Here is a 15,611-nt window from a genome sequence, read left to right as displayed (position 1 = left end):
CTGGTCTTTGTCCACTACCAATAGGGTCTTGGGCCGGAATCGGTTGAAATCGGCTAGATTCTGCCTTATCCGAGAGAGATTGGGATCGGCAGCATCCGATTCTTAAAAACCTGGTCTCTTTGGGCGATTTTACCTGGCACAGGCAGTGTCTGCTGCTAAATTTTATTTGTGCAGAAGGTTCTCTAGGAAGTGGGATCTAGATAGGTCATAGCTGATTCTAGGATTGGTGTCTTCTCAAGGGATTGACCCTTCTGCCTTCACTTTGCACAAAAGGTGCCTCTCTTCTCCCACTCTTGCCTCCCCTCCATTGTATTGTAGTCCTTCCATGGTATAGAGTACTGTATAACCCCTTTCAGGCTCTCTTTGGTTTGATTTCGATTTCCATTTTGGATTGGTTTTTAAAAATAAGACACGAATAGGTTTTGGTATTCTGATTTGCACTTTCACATTTGTGAGAAAGACGGCTACCTTAACATGGGTTTAAAAAAATGGGCGAGTCAGATCAAGAATAGCCCGATTCAGATAGGAATCAGCGGTCACTAATCCTGATTTTTGATGAGTCGATATGGCCGATTCTTAGATACAAACACCAAAATCATTGGAATATTCCTTGAATGTACCAATTCTAGGGCTGAGAGCTTCTGAACTCTCGCCCTTCCTGCTCACTTATGAGCATTCAAAACATCATTCCCATGTCTCTTAACCTCAGACAGACTGACTCAAAACATTACATAGCTCAAATCCTTTCTCAGAAGCATTAGTCCTATGGTAATAAGCATCACCTGCAGAACACAAGCTGATTCTTTTTCACCAAGATAAATTCAATGGATTTTTTTTTTTTTTTTTTTTTTTTTTTTTTTTTTTTTTTAAATAAAAAATTGGGATTTCACTACCATTCCCAGCATGAAATAACTTTACAATTTCTTAAGCCACAGCTCATGGCCTTTCCTATCTGTACTTTCACCTTGATAATTCAATGAAGTTACACAAAAAAAGGCCAAGCTTGCAGACAGCAATTGTAGTTCTTTCTTGTCAGTCCTTTTGTTGTAACATTTACCTCAAATCTCCCACCCACCACAATCTATTTTTGAACTACTTGGCCAACCAAACCATACGTGAAAACTATTTGTATGGAATCATTCATCATCAAAGCCTGCTTCTCCATCTCCATTGTCTTCATCCTCCATATTTCCTTGATCACCCTCACCTGAAGGATTACCATAGAGAATTGCATTATTTTCCAAATCATCCAGCTGGCCTTCCAATGACTCAATCATAGATTTGACCTTCACTTCCATAACTTTTAAGTTGTCATCACTGAAAAATGATGCATACGGCTTCGAGACCTGCAACAATAAGTCATTGTTATAGATTTTGTAAGAAACAGGAATAGCAGCAGTTCAGAATGAATAAGGCTTTCACCTTAAAGAGAGAGTTTTGATTTTCAGCTTTCTCTACGAGGTTGCACCAATGTTCATCTCCTCGCTTCAATGTTGACGCAGAACCAACCACCTGGGGAGAACCAATTTGTCATTATATAAACCATTGAAATTTAAATCAAATGTGATCCAAACCAATTCTCGCAAGTAAAACAACTTATCCTGAAATGATGCCCTACCAAAATGGAAGATCTTGCTCTCGTAATGCTAACATTCATCCGCCGGAAGTCAGCTACGAACCCAATGCCTCCATCACTGCTTGCCCTAACACATGAAAATATTGCAACATCCTTTTCCCGCCCCTGTAAAGGAGAAAAAAAGGTCATCTCTTATACACTTTTATCAAGACAAACCGAAGTCAATGGTAATGTGGATAACAATTATCAACCAACGAAACAGCTACAGCATGTTCAATGTGAAGGTGGGACCAGCTATATGATGAGGTTTCCAAGATCTCCTTGGGCCAGAAGTGTCCAGATGATCTTAACTGCTCAATTTATATGTTATTTTGAGAGAGAGAGAGAGAGAGATCACCTGGAACCCATCAACAGTGTTTATGTCCACTAGTTTGTCAGACTCAGTCCCAAAAGTATCACAAAACCGCTTGCGGAAGAGCTTCACTTGATGTCTATAAGGGGATATAATCGCTATACGTGAACTTGACCTGAGCTCTGGATATCTTGTCACCAATTTATGATACATGAGCAGGACAAAGTCAACCTCATCAACGTTAACCCATGAGCCACTCCCAGAGGGCTGGGATTCACTTCCATCTTCTATATCAAAAAAACAAAATGGTGCAAAGCAGCGATACTCATGCCATGAACGTTCAGTCTGCTCTTTGACATCAGGTCCATCTTCCAACGCATCATTGTAGAATTCTCTCGAAGGAAAGCTTCTTATCTGTTTAAAAAAAGGAACCAAGTAAGAAAGATGAATCATCTCTGACAATTACTTAAGGTAGCATAAATCTGTGAATTGGTCTTTTCCACAATAGTTTTGAATTCTGATAGAACCTCAGGATGCATGCGGTATTGAGTTTTCAGCATCTGCACTGGATAGCCAGCCATTTGGAGTCTCTTGAACAAGCTCATGCCATATCTTCAAGAGAACAATTCAACCAACATTTAATGCCTCAAATGAATTAATTCAATGAATTGAAAGATATAATGATCACACAACGAAGTTTTACCCAAATCTCTCAGCTGTACGAGAAATAACTGTAGCTGGCAATTGAACTGGATCACCAACCTAAAATTGAACATCAGTATTATATAGAAAGAATCACAAATATTTCTGCTGGGCTGGGCAATCAAGTAGTTATGAACTTATAGCTAATTGGATATAACCTAACACCAAAAAGGAAAAACCTGAAATAACAGTCACATGTCCTATTGATCTACATGAGAGCAAAAAGACAGCCATAACAAAAAAAAAAATATATATATATATATATAATTAATTAATTAAATTCTTGCTGAACAAAAACATGAAAAAAAATGCATGTACAGGACAAAAGCTGGAAAGAAATGAAGCTCTACAAAAAAACACAAAAGGTCATCAAAACATGGTCACACTAACAGCTAACAGTTGGTTTCAACTGTATCCTACCTCAAATTAACTCAATAATCTTAACCAGCCATTTGGTGTTGGCCATATGAGTCCCTTTCTGCTCAACACTTCCACATTGGTCATCTTCCTTTAAACTCCCCCCTGGTCCTTTTACTACTAACATGCACCATATCACTAATCAAAAGTGAAAACAATGACCTCTATTGCCTAACTACAAATATGTATCAAAATGATAAATAGTGGCCAGGTCGAATATGCAACTGTAGAAATCTTATGGTCATGTCAAAAACCCATGAGTATATACTGGACTGGATCAATATGTAGTGATTATTTTGATCCTTCACATTAAAAAATTGCACACGACTTCCCTCATCTATAAAGTATAAGATAGTTTACAATATTATACACAGAGATTGCAATCTTCAGGAAACACTAATGAGAAAAGAGCTCAAGAACATACCAGAAATACTTGTTTGCATCCACTAGCTAATGGAACAAGAGTGGCTGGTTCCACCTGTTTATATGAATACAAAACAAATAATAAATTAAGCAAGCTTGAGGATAAATTAGACCAAAATCAATGTTTCAATCTCTTTCAACAGACAACCAGTTAATCACATATAGGAATAGAATATTAATAAATAAAGGAAAAACAATGAAACTCTATACTCACTCATGACTTATTTTCAGATGACTTCGTAGTGCTTCTGCTACACATTGAAAACCAGACCTGGACATCAGACTGTTCTCGCCTGGCAATTGGTAATCCAACAGTCTGAATGTTCTGATTGACTAATATAAAGGAGCATCCCCTCACATTGAATATATATTATACATATTAGCTAGTTGTCTGAATCTTGCGAGCTGGTGATCAAGCAGTCAAAACAGCCTCTCGACATTCTTGGGGTAAGGCTGCGTAGTTCTTGCCCCCCTCGGACCTCGCACATGCGGGAGCCTTGTGCACCAGATACTCCCTTTTTTTTTTTTTTCTTATAGGGCTGGTGGTTGACACACTTGTAACCCTGCTATGTCTCCATTTAAAAAAATTTAGATCACATACACTGCTACTCCACTCAGCCTGTGGTCCAACCACCAGGTTCAAGTGATCTGAGATTGCATTTTTCGTTATTGACAGGTCATAGATTTTGAAAGAACTTCTAGTGGTTTGTTAATTTAAGAATTATACAGTTTGTGGAAATTTGACATCAGTTTTTTCAGAAGGAATTTGTGAGAGTTGGGTAATTTGTTGTGGAATAGGATCAAGTTCACATACTAATCATGTGTCACAAGCAATTTTCCTAGATTGTCTTTACCCTACTCCCATAACTCCCTCATGTGAGTTCATCATATGCACAACTAGGTAAAGACATACAGAGGGGAAAAATGGATAACACGTATACCATATTGCTTCCTACCAGAGAAACACAGTGTAACAAGGTTGAAGATCAGCTTCCGGGTTACCTGAATCATTTGGAATTTCTAAAACCTCAGCAGATGGAGAAATTACAAAGTAAAGCCTATCTAGTATCGACTCAAACAGAAAAGAAGGTCGGTAACCAAAATGCTCTATATTTCTACACTTCTCTTGCAAGTACGGTACCATCTGAAAGATATAAAGAAATAAAAACATCCCATTGTTTAATATGGAACTTGAGTATTTAAAATGGAGGTAAGATATAAGGCAGCAGAAGCTTTCCATCATGTTGAGTATGATTTTAATGCATGTAAATTTCAACACAAAACTGTTCACTCACTGAGATCAAATCGTAACTGAAGAATCAACTCAAAAAGCAGCAGAAATCTTCACTACCATTTGCAAAGAGTAATGAAAAGGAACAAGTGCTTACAGCTTGAGCTGCTTCATCTATTATAACAACATCAAACATGCGATTCATTTTGCTGAAAAGAGGTGAACCACTGAAACTAAGGGTGGAGAACACCTGCCAACCACAGAAGCTCATTAAGAAGATTAAAGTGATGTCATTAATCAATATGCATGAGAGGTAGCCACTTACAATGGCTGCTTCATCAAGAACCGAAGCACGGATGCTGTCCCGGTCCTGTCCCGTAGCTCCATGTTTTCGGGTATCAGATATTGAATGGTCCATACCCGTCAGCTTTTGTTCTACCTATAGAGGGCAAACCATTTGTATCAAATAGGCTCAAGCACAATATCGTGTAATTTAGCGGTTATTGACAGTTGCCAAGTACAGACCAGGTAATCCATAGAGACTGCCTGAACAGAATGGTGTGGCCTTAGACCAATTCGCACTATCTTAGGGTTATATGCACGGTCATTTTCATCACGAATACCTAAAAAATAACTCCCCCAAAAAAAAAAAAAAAATTAGGCAGAAGGGCCACACTTAGAAAAATTAGGGGAAAAAAATTGAATTTCCACCAATGCAGTCAATGCATCGAATCAATAACTAGTTGTTTTGCCTTGCAAATGATAAAATTCGTGTAATAAAATAATGTTTAGATCAACACTTCCAAGATATTGACATAGAATGCATGAGAATCTGTTTGGCATCGAGTAATAAAAAAGAATGTAACGAAGCAGTTTGAAATCAAGGGCTTCCATAATGACATTGATTCTAAAAGCTTATCTTCACAATTTGACAAAGATCAGCATTATAGCTTCTAGTTGAAGAGAATGATCCCCAAATCCTTTTCCTCTGATCCCTTAATGGCATTTTCATATTCTCTCCACCCATTGTGTGCAATACAGAATGAAACAATCACAAAGATAAAACTACACAACCATAGTTGTTAAGGCAGCAAGGTGACAAAGCACCCGACTAAGCGTCACCTAAGGCAGTATATGTCATATAAAAATGCAAATTTTCTATATTTATCAAGATGAAATATGAAATGAATATAAAGTGATGCTGCACAGAGAAACTCCTACCAGTGCTCAGAAGGCGCAACACAATCTCATCTAGTGCAGAGTTAGATGGAGCACAAACAAGCACACGCACCCGATATTTGCGATTGGAGTTAACTACTTCGGGTTTCTGTACACAAAAGTGAATATTGAAAAATTGAAGTTTCAAAGCACCTGTGCGAGAAGGAAAACCGGTTAATAATCTTACCAAATCATTGCCAGTGGTTGGGAAAAAACCATCATCGCCATCAATTGGCATGATATCATCCCTAGGATTAGTGCCGGTCAACCAGGGAGATGCTTGTATCCAGTGATTGTACCTAGAAAATGCCGAAAGCCACATAACAATCAATTAGGATCCACTTTAGTCCCAAATGAAAACTTCGATGGGTCATACCATTGATAGGCAAGAAAGTGATATTGCCATACAGAAGGTTCTACGATTCTTAAGGACTCTGTGAGAGAAAACAATAATTAAAATCACTGAGAAGCAATGGCATGACTGGGCACTTTCTGGTTGTACTCAGCCAATCAGTGGTTCGTATATGAACAAGAGCATATATTAGATGATTTAAAATAATAAAAATTGGCAAATCTCTTTAGGATCATTTTAATTGCATCTCCACATCAATCTGATCATATGGAATTTGTTCATTCAACAAAACCTGAACAACTAAAATCCTAGCTTCTGGACCATTAAAATCACTAGATAATCAGTTTTTGTTTTGTTTTGTTTTTTTGCTTTTTTGTTTTTGTTTTTGTTTTATTTTATTTTTTTTTATTTTATTTTATTTTTTTTTTGAGCTACCTATTTAATTTTATTTTTTAAACAAGTAATCAAACCCTCATTAGCATTTGACTGTGGATTTAGATAATTCTCTGCTATTATGAGTTATGACCAGCTTCCATAATTTTCTCTTAGTTTTGAATCCAAAGTCCGGTTACGATTGATTGCAAGGGAAAATTAAAGGGAAGGGAAGTGAAAAATTTTAACTTAAAAAAAAAAGAAACTTTTGTAATCATTACCCATGTGATTATATGAACAACTTAATTATTTTTTACCATATTTTACATTCTATAACAAAGGGTTTTAGATGCAAAGTACAGTGAAATTTAGTAACCAAATATGGTATGATTTGGAGTTAGTGATATAATCACATGGGTAATGATTACAAAACTTTCTTTTTCAAGTTTAAAAATTTCGCTTCCGCAACCAAACAGAGCCTCAGGGTTGGTGGTTGTTTTGGGAGTTAAATTCCTATTTGGTCAGGAGACTCAGGACTACAGTGTCATAGTCGTAGTAAAACAAGGATTGATCTTTCCTAGTGAAAATAGAATTCTCTATGAATCCACTGACTATTTCATGAGGCATTGGAATGTAGCGGCTTCCTCTACAGTGTCATTTGTTATAAATGGCTTCTTATGTTGCCGGACGTGGTTAAGCTAAGCAAATATGACAGTTCTGTAAGTATCCCTGGAACTCTGGTATTGGGGGTGTCTTCAGAAACCATGAATTTAAGATTTACTGGAATTTTCAGGTTATATTGGTAGAGTAGACTCAGTTACAGCAGTGCTCAAAGCAATTATTAAAGGGAAGAAAACTTCTCTAACCAATGGGGTCTGCTATGCCGGTGGATGGCGATTCATTGTCGATGATTTGGTGACTCAAAGCTCAATCTTGAGGTGGTGGGGGGGGGGGTCTGTCTTGTGGAGGATGATATCCACCAACTCTCTTGCAGATGAGTTAGCTGGCAGGGGAGAGTGAATAGGCAGCATAATATGTGGGCCCTTTCCCTATTGCTTAGTCCCTTTCTTGGGTTTAAGGCCTTGGGCCTGTTGCTGTGTCTGTATATGTTTATATTTTGGCCATCCTTTTGCAATAAAGTTCTGGGTTATTAAAAAAAAAAAAAAAGTTTGAATTGTTATGGAGTTAGGAATCCTTCAAAACTTCTACTCACCAAAACCACCTATGGGATCATTTACTTACTAATAGGACAATACATGACGAATCCCATCTGAGTTGTCATTCTGTCACTCCAACCCAAAAGGCAAAATATTAAAACAAAATATCTCCCTGTCAGAGATGTGGTTTATACTTCCTTCTCCTATATACACATTAAACATTGATTTGAAGTTGATCTAATTTATCCAGAAAAACATGCGAACAATGCTGCAGATATCTTGGTGGATCTTCTCAATAACTTCTCCTATAGTTCAATTTTCCTTTTCTTTCCCCCAAATTAACACAATTGATATATGTTGTTTTGAAAATTTTAACATAAAAGAGAAGAAGAGGCAAGTCTATCCCAGGAATACATCAATCATGTTAAACCAATGGTGAGCACTATTTGAGATGGAAAAAAAAAGAGTAAATCAATACATACTTTTCCTTGATGGAGAATTCTGGTCCACGTTTCATCTCACGTGATGCTCCCCTAAATGAAAAAGAAATCAGGTAACAATTTGTAAAATAAATGAGGATCGAATACAATGTTGCTCAACCCCCACAAACCCCCCCCCCAAAAAAAAAAAAAAAAAAGGCTTTTATTGTCCTGGTCAAGAGCTTAGTAAACAACAATAACCAAAACAAAAGGACCAACATTAACCCCATCATAAATTGTAAGTCGATTACAGACGAAAAATGCAGACAAAGCATGCAAGGATTTACTTGGATTGCACCCTAGCTGGAGCTGCATGAAGAATGGCACTGAGCACTCCAAGAATAGTCTGTGTTTTTCCTGTTCCTGGGGGACCCTACAAGAAAACATTTGTCAGGTCCAACACATGGCCACGTGCAAGTGACCAAAGAAGTAACTCAAACTACCAAAAAGCACTAAGGTATATAAAGAGCAAGGAAGAGCATTTAGCTAACATTTATATGCTAGAAGTTCCTAGAACCTGAAACATGTGATTGTCTATTTTCTTGACTTCTGCCTGCCTTACTTTTCTTCAGGATTTTTTCATTATTATTTTTCGATGATAGAAATTAGAGAAGAAATTCATTGATGCATAACCAAGAAAGTACAAGTTGTTTCCATATCAATCAGGACGTAGTTTATGCACAACTAGAGAGGTATCTACTGATGGGTGCCCTTGGGTACTTTTATCTTCCAGCAGGCATCTTAGTTGGTGGTCAAATTCTGTGGATCTTCATCACATATGGTAAGTCTCATCCCAGTACACCATGTTGCAGCTCAATTTCAGATAAGATCTGTACCGCTGAAAGAAGGTCTGAAACAAGGCAGACAATATGATTGAGTTTCATGTCAAAATTTGGCAAATGGATAATCACATGATCCCCTACCTATGTCATGGTTAGAATTGCCACATCGGCCTTCCAACGATTTGATGGCTGAAAATACAAGAGGCAAACAATCCATGTGGGCCACTTATTTTATATTGGCCACAAAATTTGACATTGAGAGAATCCAGGGTATCCTCACCAAGAATATTTACCAGACATGCTCATCGAGAGAAACTTTTGCCCATAGATAAATATAATTCAGTTCACATAAAGCACGAGGTATGACTTAAATTCCTTCACAAGGATGGATTTCCATCAAGCACAGACTTTCATTGGATTCAATTATTTTCCTCATTAGGAATACACCAGTAATTATTAAGAATGGTTCTAAATCGAATTAGGTGATGTTCTTGGATCCCATAAACAGTGATTGATAGACCATGATAGAGTCCCAGAAAGTTATATTGTGATATCAAATCAGGAATACCAACAGCTGTAGCAGAAAATGAATTTATGGTGCACTTTTTAATTCATCTCTAATTCAGGTCGGTGGAAATCACTCACATAAGACCAGATAAACATGTGCTCTTTCATCTTCAAAATAATTAGAACAAGATGACACCACAGTAATAAGATGAACATGATGTCATATGCAGGACCTAATAGGAGATTTGAAAGAAGGGAATGCCAAACCTGTATCAAGACAAAGGTTTTGCGTGAAAGACCTGCCTGCAAAAAAATGAGTCTATTACAAAGGATTTGATGAAATACTCAGTAAAGAAAAAGGGAAAGGTCGTTGGAGTGAAAAACTCGGGTAACTTCAAAAAACAAAAATGAGATAAAAAGTAAAGACAAGTGTAGCATATACTTGCATATAAATGTAATCAGCATTACCCTTTCTCGGTTAAGAATAAACAAGACAAGACATAAACTTACCTTTATGGCCTCCATCTGTGAGGTGTTGTGGTTAGTTTCAAGATATTCCATTAGGGGTACAGGAATTTTCCAGGTCCGATCCTCTGAATTAGCATCCCTTTCAGCAGCCGATAATATCAAATCCTTGAAAGGGAGAGAGCCAATGGACCATATAGCCACATATTCACGAAGGATAGTCGATAAACTGCAAATCTGCAGTGTATTGCATTAGTTAAGTGTAGCACCATTGCAACAGCACATTGTAGACATAATGAGTAGGAAGAAACAGCATAAATCGATTCACCACAACATATTTTACAGATAAAATAACAGGCAAACTGTTTGCTTGGACAGGATATAAAATTTTCCTGACAAATAATTAGGGGTAAGGAAAGAAATAAAATGAAACAGAACGTAAGATACCATGGAACCGAACCCTTTCACCTTAAATCCTACAACATGGCTAACCAACAGGTTGGCGTTCCACTGACCATTTAATGAAAAGGTCAGGTTCAAGTTGCCAGGGACCATTGCCACACCTACCAATAGCAAGCCCAAAGTAAAGAAACTGATCTTCCTCTCATCAACATTCTCAGGCAAACCAAGAAGTTCTCATCTATGAACTAGGTTGTTCATTTAATCTTCTAGTCTCCTTGCTTTCGAAACATAATGGAATTTGAATGACAGAAGGTAAGTTCATTTATCTCTGATGTTTCTATTGATCCTTGAATCTTATTTGTCCTTGGGATGTATGCTCTTCATTATCTTGCTTCCAGGATATATAGATATATATATATATATATATATACTTTTGTCGGAATGCCAAACAAATTTTCTAGTTCCTGTGGCCCTCAAATCCATAGTTTTACAAGCCAAACAGCACAGTGAACCAGAAAGGTGCCTAATTCTGGTTTTCCCCACTTAACTGGCCATTTTTCACAGAACTGAAAATCAAATAGGGAACAATGAAGGTGTTCAGCCAAAGCCCAATTTGCCTTTATAATCTTATCCGAGCTTTTAAAACCATGCCTGGATCTTTTATTTTTGCTGAGAAATCTTGTTTGCTCATCACCCAGTGGAAAATTTCCATTTGCAACTTCACATGGTGATTTCTATCATGAGTAAACAGAAGAATGTCTAGAAAATGAAAATTCTGCAGAAGGTGAAATTTCGATCAAGCCAACTGGGAAGACAAGAAGTATAAGTGCAATGAAGAACTCATGGTACAACAAGAAATGCAAGATTTTTAATACATTTCCGTTTCCAAGGTAAAGAGGTGTACAGTGCAGAAGCCTCAAGTCAAAGCAACTATAAAATCTAAGCAGAACAAAATAGAAATAAATAACCAATAAATGGAAATAACAAAACAAAAACATTCAATTAGCGAGTCTCCCATTTAGTAGAAGCAGAGTTTTTAGGAAGGAGCTTTATACTGGGCAACACTTTCCTTTGGTCCTTATCCCTCCTTTTCTTCCAGCCGTTTTATTGGATAGTCACCTTTATGTAGACCTTATTCTTCTATTTTTCTCATATAATCTTGATGATGTTCATGTTCACATAGCTTGTGACAATCAATCCTTGTCATTTTTCATTAATTAGCAAGCTTGGCAGTGATAAACTGCATTATTATTTCAAAATAAGAAAATAAATTCGAAATCCTCCATGGAGTGGAAGTATATAACATGAATCAACAAGCAACAGAATGGAAAACATCCGTTGCTTTTAATTTTTGGCACATATTTCCTAATTTTCTATAACTTCAAATACAGAACTCGTAGACACTCATCAAAGATGTAATGTTGTCCACTGAGAGAGACGGAATACAAGTACTAGAGAAGACAATTCCATGCATATAAAAGTTCTCCTAATAAAACCAATTCTAGGAAATGGAACATATAGTATTATTCAACTAGCAAAGATCACTATTTACTGAACATAAAGAAGAGAAGAACATAGATTACCTTGATCACCCACACGCCTTTCTCTGGTTGATTAACAACTGTTCGCATACTTGACAACCTCACACTGGGTCTGATATCATTTGTATTGGACATCTCAACCTCTCCAACCAGAAACATGCGAAGCAAAAATTCATCTTTACGAACACGATTTTCTACTAGTGCAAAAGCATATGTAGTAGGGAGAGTTACCCCCTCTTGAACCTACAAAAGGGACACTTCAAACTTTTAAAACTCAAATATAAAATCAAAGAATTTAACCAACCATCAAATGGAGCTTCTGAAACAAATATGAAATGAAAGCCAACACATTGACAAAGGATTACTTAAATAAATGGTTTTTAAGTGCAGCAACACAGGGCTGCCATTTTTTCCCAGTTACTTCTTATATCAAATTTGGATAAAATAATTTCTTTTTAAAATAGGAAGGGATTTCAAAGTAATACAACAAGGGCTATGAGAATCAGGCTTAAGAAACACCAGCTATAAATGCTAAATAACACCAAGAAATCAAAAGACCCTTACAAACAATTCAAGGGGATGAAATCCAAAGGAATAAATACAGACATAAGCCCCAGAGTACAGGAAAAGGCATATAAAAATTGTGAAGCAAATAAATTACAAATGGCTTATTTTAGTGGAAATAAGCCTTGGGTTGGGTTCTATATATGTTGGGCCTTTAGTCCAATGGGTTTTATTTGTAATAGGCTACTTTAATAGACCTAAAATATGGGTAGAAGATCGAAATACAGGATTTACTTCATTACTTTAGTTAGAGTCCTGTTTTGAGTCAATTTCCTTCATTATTTTAGTTTCCGGTTAAGTATGTAAAAAAGAGTAACCCAGTGCATGAGGCTCCTGCTATTGCAGGGTCTAGGAGGGGCAAATGTACACAGCCTTACCCCCTGCTTCACAGGAGAGGCTGTTTCCAAGGCTTGAACCTATAACCAACATGTTGCAATGGTGCAACTTAACCGTGTGCCACAGGCTCGCAGCCAAAAGATTAAAGTATCGGTATCGGTAGCCGTATCAGTCGGCTAAATTAAAGATGCGTATTGGAGGGTATCGTATTGTATCAACGATATGATAAGATATGCTAAAGATCAAGGATTAAAGAATTAGTATCGGTCACTATACTGGTCGGCTAAATTTAGAATACATATCGGAGAGTATCGTATCGTATCGTATCGGAGATACTTTAAACTGTCCACTCCTAGTAAGTTTTTGTTACCTTATAAGTTAAGAATTGGTTTAGGTCCTTTTTTTTTTTTTTTTCTGTTTGCATCTGTTTTTTGAGTCTTCTATATAAGTTTCTAAAGAGGTCCAGCCTTGTATACAAATTTGAATAATGATATTGACCATTGCCTTTGATTCTGTGGCGATTCAGAATGCTCCCTGCTGTAGTGATTTGTAGGCTCCCTGGTGGTGATTCCAACCCTGCAATATCTTTTCTTTATTTCTATTCTATTTCAGAATCAATTTCAAAAGCCAGCAAAAATCTTATCTTTTCCATTGAATTTTAGATTCCTACAACTTGAATTTCTCCAAATCTTTTGTTTTAAAGTCGATCTCTAAATTCTGATTTCAGATCTGAAGGTCTGTTGCAGGAGATCCAAAAGAGGCCAGCCTAGCATGGCCTAGTGCATCTACTCTTTATTTAACTTAGTTTCTTTACTGTTTTAAGTTAGTTCTCTTTTGCTTAGGTGTTTAAGTTGGCATAAATGGGCTTATTTAGTGTAAATAAGCTTTCAGTTGGTTATGTATGTGTTGGGCCTTGATCCCATGTGTTCTCATTGTAATGGGCCACTTTAATGAGTCTATAATATCGGTATAGGCTGGGCATATGGGATTTGTTCAATAAACCCTCTTTTCTTTTACTTTCATCTCTCTTATTCTGTATTAACATCAGATTTTATTTTATTTTTTTGCATGGGTCCATGTAGCCGACCGACCCCATTAAGTTGGGATAAGGCTGAGTTTTTTTTATGTTGTGGTTGTTCTACTGGATTTTTTTCTTCTTCTTCTTCTTCTTCTCTATTCCTGCCATTAACAAGACAAGTAAGTTCTATTTGTGATAATTTTTTTCAACTAGAACCTTTGTTTCTAGAAGGTTATATGCTCCTACATATTTTTAGAGATGAAGCTATCTAACCATTAGATTCTCTCAAGATTTTGAAGATATGTTCAGGAACCCTAATGGCGAACTCAATTTATGTTTGAACTAATTCTGACCATCTGAACTTGAGACTGTTTTAACCTTTCTTGTTAAATTGATTCTAAGATTTAAGCTACTGCTTATGTCATATGCATTGGTAAGGTGCCTTTGCCAAGTTAACAATATTTATTCATTTCAAATGATGATTATTTTTTAATAATGCTAACCACTGAGTGCATGCCCCCAAATTTATCAAACAATTTTCATATCCTCTCACAGAACATCACCAATTGGTGATACCCGTTAACATTGAGCATTTCTCAACTGTAACATAATGCACTTGTATGGAACTTTATGTTTGTCGCTAGTTGCCACCCCTATTTTCTTAAGGGAACAAGAACTTCAACTAGAGGTGACAAATTGCGTAAATCGTCATAGAAAAGCTAATAAATATTCTCTAGAACAAAGCCGAATGAATGATCAAAGCAATAAGGTGGATGAGAGACTATTGTATTAGATTTAGGTGCAATTGGACAGAATCAGACCATTAACTTCTCTTTCGAAAGCAGTATAAGATCATTATCCGACAATGTTTGATTGTCGTCGGTTACATAAGCCAGCACCGGTTTGTGAAACCCATCAGCTTCACTACAACTAGTGATCACACCAAACTGTCCTTCTGTCACTGTGCAAAGAAAGGGAAAACAAATACTCAATGTGACCATAACTAAGCCTCTATCTGGGTTTCACTCGAAAATTATAAACGAAGCACAAACAAACAAAATAAATAAATAAATTCATACCATCTTCTTCATCTTTCTCCTTAATGACTTGGGCTTTCACCTCCTCGAACAGAAGCGGCTCGAATGTCCCAATATAATCGTTAATATCTTCGTAAGTATGTTTTACTTCTTTCACACCCAGAGCCGCTGCATCAAGCTTTTTCTGCTCAATAAGAATTAAAATAAACAAATAAATAAAGGATCACAGGAAAAAATAAGTACATAGAAGTGATAATTTGGAAAGAAAATGGATGGAAAAAGAGGAAAACATTACTTGGGATTCGGCAATGAGACGTAAGTAATCCCAACTTAGAACTATTTTGCGAAAACGATTGAGATAGGGCTCATATTGCGCTCTATTCTTCTCTGCATCCATCTCTTCCTTTCCTCTTCCCCTTCCTGTTACCAAACACAGAGAAGAGTCGAAGAAGAGCCGGAGAAGAGCCGAAGAAGAGCAGTTAACGAGCCCCAATAAAGTACCAGTAAAGCGCGGGGGAATCGGTTTTATGAAATTGAGGGTTTTGGCTGGAGAGGGTATTTTGGTCACAACAAACTCTTATTCTTCAGGGTTTTCCTTAGGGCGCACGCAATTCAAGAACCGCGAACTGGCTCATGAGTTGGTCCAGCCAACAACACTTGTCCCGGTTCAATAGCCTGAC

At 36.9% G+C, this 15,611-nt stretch overlaps 1 protein-coding gene across 1 annotated transcript; it reads right to left on the bottom strand.

Moving 5' to 3' along the window:
* Positions 1-846: 846 nt before the first annotated feature.
* LOC122071819 (probable helicase MAGATAMA 3) lies at positions 847-15,438 on the bottom strand. The gene is made up of 20 exons (XM_042636239.1): positions 15,227-15,438; positions 14,974-15,115; positions 14,716-14,855; positions 12,019-12,219; positions 10,079-10,270; positions 9,836-9,871; positions 8,567-8,652; positions 8,283-8,333; positions 6,107-6,218; positions 5,923-6,028; positions 5,227-5,324; positions 5,027-5,140; positions 4,859-4,951; positions 3,472-3,525; positions 2,632-2,690; positions 2,456-2,540; positions 1,974-2,342; positions 1,619-1,741; positions 1,423-1,512; positions 847-1,346 (listed from the first exon to the last, which is right to left on the bottom strand). The coding sequence occupies exons 1-20, from the start codon at positions 15,326-15,328 to the stop codon at positions 1,137-1,139; spliced, it is 2,463 nt and encodes an 820-aa protein (XP_042492173.1). The 5' UTR covers positions 15,329-15,438; the 3' UTR covers positions 847-1,136.
* Positions 15,439-15,611: the final 173 nt, after the last annotated feature.

This window comes from Macadamia integrifolia, chromosome 2 (assembly GCF_013358625.1).
Source record: "Macadamia integrifolia cultivar HAES 741 chromosome 2, SCU_Mint_v3, whole genome shotgun sequence".
Taxonomy (NCBI): Eukaryota; Viridiplantae; Streptophyta; class Magnoliopsida; order Proteales; family Proteaceae; genus Macadamia; species Macadamia integrifolia.
This window is presented reverse-complemented; position numbering and strand designations above follow the sequence as displayed.

Bases quoted from the DNA above. Each gene is read 5' to 3' on its own strand.
- LOC122071819 (XM_042636239.1), bottom strand. From the start codon at position 15,328: ATGGATGCAGAGAAGAATAGAGCGCAATATGAGCCCTATCTCAATCGT. The intron at 15,116-15,226 runs GTAATGTTTTCC...CTTATTGAGCAG, and splicing joins GTCTCATTGCCGAATCCCAA to AAAAAGCTTGATGCAGCGGC. The intron at 2,691-3,471 runs GTATGTTCTTGA...GTTCAATTTTAG, and splicing joins GATGCAAACAAGTATTTCTG to GTTGGTGATCCAGTTCAATT.